Source organism: Morone saxatilis, unplaced genomic scaffold (genome assembly GCF_004916995.1).
Source record: "Morone saxatilis isolate NCDOM2014 unplaced genomic scaffold, NCSU_SB_2.0 Contig7, whole genome shotgun sequence".
NCBI lineage: Eukaryota > Metazoa > Chordata > Actinopteri > Moronidae > Morone > Morone saxatilis.
The window spans coordinates 11028225-11034167 of record NW_023340246.1 but is presented as its reverse complement, the minus strand read 5'-3'; the positions used below and the strand labels follow the sequence as shown (position 1 = coordinate 11034167).

The 5943-nt window shown below is 42.9% G+C and overlaps 1 protein-coding gene across 3 annotated transcripts; it reads right to left on the bottom strand.

Annotated features, from left to right (window-relative positions):
• Window positions 1–250: 250 nt before the first annotated feature.
• Window positions 251–5555, bottom strand: zc3h14 (zinc finger CCCH-type containing 14). Of its 3 annotated transcripts, none has more exons than XM_035679020.1 (17): window positions 5405–5555; window positions 4992–5034; window positions 4786–4900; window positions 4638–4678; window positions 4348–4519; window positions 3894–4215; window positions 3616–3779; window positions 3275–3375; window positions 3033–3191; window positions 2688–2765; window positions 2395–2557; window positions 2060–2265; window positions 1749–1887; window positions 1511–1650; window positions 1322–1404; window positions 1076–1182; window positions 251–486 (listed from the first exon to the last, which is right to left on the bottom strand). In XM_035679020.1, exons 1-17 carry the CDS (start codon window positions 5438–5440, stop codon window positions 483–485), a joined length of 2073 nt encoding a protein of 690 aa, XP_035534913.1. In that variant the 5' UTR covers window positions 5441–5555; the 3' UTR covers window positions 251–482. The 3 variants fall into 3 exon arrangements, with proteins under 3 accessions (XP_035534913.1, XP_035534914.1, XP_035534915.1); XM_035679021.1 differs by having other exon boundaries at window positions 3616–3776; XM_035679022.1 differs by having other exon boundaries at window positions 3894–4212.
• Window positions 5556–5943: the final 388 nt, after the last annotated feature.

Here is a 5943-nt window from a genome sequence, read left to right as displayed (position 1 = left end):
GGAACAACTCCTTCATTCTTAAACAGTGAATTAAATACATTACATATACATTGTTTTCTATTTAATATAAGTGCACATTTTATTCTTTGGTTCTATGTTCTGTGTTTTATCATCTGCTATATGCTGCTGTGATCCTGGAGCTCTACTGGCTGGGTCATTATTTAATCAAAATATTAAAACAATGACCATCAGTCTTTGTCCACAAGCCAACATTGTTAAGAACATGAGAAATGATCACACGAGACAAATGTAAAGTTCACTGTGGAGTATTTTTAATATTCTGAGAGCATCAGCGAAAATCTGACAGTTCGTCTTACAAAACACTTCTCTTAAAAATCTGTCTAAACGATACGTTAAAATAAAATGAAACAACAGTGAAATCTGAATGAAAATCCATCAACACAGACAGAGAACATCTTCCATAGCTCCACATGTTAACATGTTAACCGTCATCAGACTTCTGGCAGAATCCCAGGACTTTATTAGCTGTGAGAGAGAAAGATAGACAGCATTTAGTACATGCAAAAAATACAAATGTCTTTAGAGGCTGCATTTCAACCTTAAAGGGAAACATCTCATAGAACACAAGGTTGCTGGTCTAGTTTGTTAGTGTTAAATTCACAAAATAACACTAACAAACAAAAACACCAAAGTCACACAATAACACAAACTGATTTAAGCAGCAGTAGACTAGACACTCCAGTGTTCTGCTGAGGCAAAATGACCGTTTTTGTCAATGCAGTCTGGTGGCTTTGAAAGACAGGAGATATAATGACGGTTTCAAAAATGATCTTACTCTTGAACAAAAAGGTCTATTTCTGTAGAGATCCTTTCCATGACGTTGTCAGACACCATAACAATCTGAGCCTGTCAGCGGCAAGTTGTAGGATTATGTTGCAACCCCTTTATGCAGCTGCAGCACTTTCACTCAATATTGGACCAGTTTTTAAAAACGTAGTCACTTAATATTTTTATTTGTAGAAAATGATTATGCAGGAAATATTTCTGTCAACAGGCTAAAATGTGGAATTTAGTATGATGTGACATTCACTTTGTATAACTCCCACGTGTTCACCTGCTCTGTGTTTTTGTCCACTTCAGGGCGTGTCTCGGAGGCACAGATGTGGTCGGGTGGTAGAAGGTACATCCGGATCGTTTACACTGCGCCGCGAAGCGACAAGGCTGTAGATGAGAGGAACAATATTTTGAAAGGGATTAAGTGCACAAAAAAATCAACTAAAGCACTTGCACTTTAATCTAAATCATACATGCCTTTCAAATTACAATTACAGAATCAAAGCTCCACATCTGTAGGTTTTACCTTAGGATGATAAAACGGACAGTCCATCTTCTTGCAGTCTGGGAAGAAGCGACACACACTGGTGGTTTGCACTGGCTGCATGGCTGTGACCACAGAGAGTCAAGTTAGAGATACATTTTTCAAAACTGTGTTGTGGGCAGAGAGAGGTAGAGAAGTGTGTGTTGGATCACAGAGGTGATGAAGGAGTACCTGGCCTGGGCGGGGGAGCAACTGTGCTTCTGCGGCTGACATGAGTGAAGGGGCACTCTGGCTTGGTACACCTGGCGTCGTATTTACAATTAGGATGAACAAAAAGGCATTTATCCCCAAACTTGCAGCTGGGAAAAGTCCTGCAGAAAAACAAAAACACATAAACAAATCATGAAAAACGATTGAGTGAGAGTTCAGTGATAAAAGCTCCACCATCATGTCTTCAGTTTATACTCACTTGCACTGTGTTGTAGGGTGATGGTACACACACTCATCTCCACTTTTACAGACCGGCCAGAACTTGCAGCGCTCCAACACCTTCTGTTTCTTTAAAGGGACGGCATCGTCCTCCGCCATCTCAATGTCCATCACGTCAGCTGTCAGGAGAAGACAGAATGTAAAGGTTTCATACAGCCAGGCTTTTAAGCCAACAACCTTGTGTGCAACCACTTTGTAACTTTGTTTAAAATGTGCGATAGAAATAAAGTATTTATTATTCCGGTATTACACCAAACTACAGTAAAGAATTATTGTGATCAGACCCCACACCTTCTGATGATGGGACTCCTCCCTGTAGTCTGTGAAGGATGCTGACTTTGGGCTCCCTGTTGACGTGGGCGGTCGCCTCCGTCACCTTTGTGGGCGGTCTCACGTCGTCCAGCTCCATCTCACAGTCTGCAATATTTCCCAGCGGGCTCGGTACCCCGTCTAATGTCACTATGAACTTGGGGCTGGCAGAGTCGCCCCTCTCCTTACTAGTGTGAGAGGGAAATTCCACAGAGCAGGAAAGAGAAAATAAAACATACGACAAATCAATAACACTTAAGGCTTATTTATAAATGGACAGATCTGTGAGCATACTCTTATAATGTGTGTGTGTGTACCTGGCCTGGACAGTGCGTGGCAATGCAGACAGGACATCCTCTTTGCTTAAAGACTGAAGACGCTGCTGGCTTCTGGCTTGGGCTTCTTGTAGTTGCGGTCGACTCACTATGAAGGAACGGGTGTCAAAGGTCTTTGCTTCACTGCCTGTGGCAACCTCAACGCCTAGAGGTACATCACAAACACACACATCCCACTGTAAATGCATGAAGACGATCCATTAAGCGTGTTTAGGGATATTTATCATTAGTTACTACTTTTAAATTTGTAAGAAACCCATAGAACAAACACCCACCATAGTCACTCTGCTCTCCTCCATCATTGCTCTCTGGTAATTCCAACTGGAGGCGTGAAGCTAGAGATCTCACTGGAGCTGGGTAGAAAATGTAACAAACATAATAATCACACACAAAGAATAATATCAAAAAAACATACAAAATTGGATGTTAGTTCACTTGAAATGATAGAATAGATAAGTTATCCTAATACTTCAAATACTGAAAACATTTAATATTTAGTTCATTAGTTTACCTCTCTAAACAGTAAGTATGTAAACTATGATTCTGACTTTTCGGTGTGTTTAAAGCAGTGATCAGCAAAAGGCACCCCACACGCTGCACCAATCATACTGTTCACGTACCGGGTGTTCTGGAGGGAGGTAGCTCTGTGGAGGTGTAGGCCTGAACCCTGGGGGTCAGGCTGTGGAGGTGCTCCTGGACCAGCTGGATGGCCGCAGTCATCTCTTCACTGCTGGCCAAGCGAGTACGGGGTGCCACGGGAACAGTCTGTCTCTGTGGTACTGGTGGGGGGGGGGAGAGAGAGGTCAGTGTAATGAAAGTGATGATAACAACTGAGACGTTCATGGTAACCCGTTAAACGTACTTGTGGGGTAGGCTGTGGTTTTGGTGATTGAGTCCTGAGCCTCAGAGATGGCCTTCAGTATCAGATTCCTGTTGGCTTGCTTGCCTGGAGGGAGAGTAGGTCTGAAACAATAGAAACAATGGCAACGTTAAAGCCCAGTAAAGACTGTAAGCTGACCCGTAATTCAAAACAGAATTTAAGTTAAGTCAGTGCTGGATTATCTGTTGTTGTTCCTTTTACGTAAGTCTAATCACAAGTCATTAAAGTGTTTAAGAATGAATTACAATCCTGGTTTTCCTTCTAATATGACCGTGTTTACCATCTAATCATTCAAAATATCATATGAGGTATTTCACACTAACTTGCGCTCTGGTTTAGAGGGTAGGGACACTCTACTGGACAGGCCTCTGCCTCCGTAGCCTGTGTCCTCCTCCTCCACGTCATCGCTGTCCTCTTCTGCTGCTCGGTTCACTCGGACCACTGAACTCGCTACTGGCGCCTTACGCTTCCGTGACAACTCTTCCTGCTGAACCAAAGAGGGCAGAAGATTGTTATCACGGGTCCTCACCTGTCTGACAATGTGTCAACAGAAAGTGAGCATCGCAAAGATCATGTGTGTGAACATCTCATTGAATCGTACCTTACTGGATCCGGTTCTGGAGGTTCTGCTGCCTCTGCCGTCCTGCTGCCTGCTGTGAGAGGATCCTTCTGTGGATCGACACGTCTCCACAGAGCTTACTGATGTAAACCTGCTCTGACCCGGTCTGTAGATTTCAGCCGTGGGTCTACTCGCTGCACCGCGTGTTCGACCGTGGTTGGGGCCCAATTCCACAAGGTCCTCAGCAATGAGGTCGTCATCCATCTCCGGTTTGATGTCAATAACAGCCTCTGAGGGGAGCAGCTCTATGAGGGGCTTAACAGTGGAGGTGAGTCGAGAAGAACTCTTCTCCAAGGAGCCTCTTCTGATAACAAACAGAAGAAGTGTGTGAAATTTGCAGACAATGGCACGTGTGCTGCTCGAGATGATGAGATATAAACAGTGAATGTCAGCACATGAGGCCAAAACGCAACAATTAAAGCTTTCCATCTGGCACCTGCTTTCATGAGCGGAACTGGACACGCGTGCCTCAGTCCTGTCAGAGCGGGAGCTCGACACCGCCAGCACCTTCGCCTCCTCTGGTCTACTGTCTTCACTTACAGATGATCGGCTCTTCGCGGTCACAGCGGCACTGTCAGACGGGAGCTGATGTTTGAGGGACGCAGGCTCTGTAACAACCACACAGACAAGCGGAGGAAGAAAACAGCAGCTTGTGTGAGACACTGACACTAAGGGTCACTGGCTGATTAAAAAGTGTAGAAAACGTTCATTCAACGTCTAACTTACCGACTGCAACAGATCTTAACTTCTCCAGGACACCCTGTAGCCTAAAAACCAATCAACAAAGCCATGTTACGACGAGAAGAGATACAGTAGTGTTACAGCTGCAAAAACAATGGGAAATCTAAAAGGCAGTGATTAGTTTTGATCGTACCAGGCTGTGAATTTAATAGTGTTGTTTCCGAGGAAAAGGGACAGATCATCAGCCATCTGTTGGGAGGTTTTCTTGTTTGCCACCATCACCATGATATAGTCAGGAAGCTCTTCATCTGAATCGGCAAAGAGCGGAAACATAGCTGTAACATTTAATGTCTGACTGGAGCACCAAGCAGCAACCAGATCTGCATTTCATTCACTTACCGATATATGCACCGAGCTCTTGAAGCTTGCCCTTGATAGCAGCCTAAAACAGGCGGAAAGTAGAGCACAGATGAGATGATATCAAGCTAAACAACTCATGGACAGCGTCGTGCTGCACTGATATCATTCATTCACAAAGCTACAGTTACCTAACACCCAGTAACTTAGCATTTACGTGTAGTTACTACAGAAGTTAACTCAAGAGAACAAAGAAAACGTCTCTAAATGTCTGCTGGACGCGTTAGTTAGTGATAAAGCTGACCTCCCCGACCTTGTAAATAAAAACCTTGTTACCATTCTGCAAACACGCTAGCTAGTAAGCTAATGGTAGCTAGCAACGTCTACGCTACGGCAACCCTAACGCGGCTGTAAGTTCGCGTTAAATCCTCATACTGAGCCCGTAAAGTACACACTCTTATCTTCTTGCTGATCTCTGTGCCGATCTCCATGTTTGTCGCTTTATTCAAATAGAAAAAGTTATAAAAGAAGCAACTGTTTTTTTTTTTTTCTTCTTCCAGCTACACCGCTAACAGGCAGAGACAAATGTGACGCGAGATCACGTGGTCGACGAAGGGAGCCGAGCAGGGACAAAACTGTCTGTCTATTGTTTTTTTCTTCAGTAGTTTTATTATTATTATATCAACTTTTAAATTCTGTATATTCAAGTACTGCAAAATAAATTATTACGCTGCTGCACACTGTCAGAATTACAGTTACAGTTATTTAAAATATAAAAATATGAAACATTTTTGTACTACAGACACGGGCGGCAACAATCATTAAAAAAAAGGTATACAATCACAAATACATCAGCAGTTGGTTAAAACCCTCCCAGAAATGAGACAAACAATATATGTAATATATATAAGATCTACGGAAAACAATAGAGAAAAAAAAATAATTTCGTATAGCCTACTCTTTTATTTCAGATATTTTAATATATATATATATA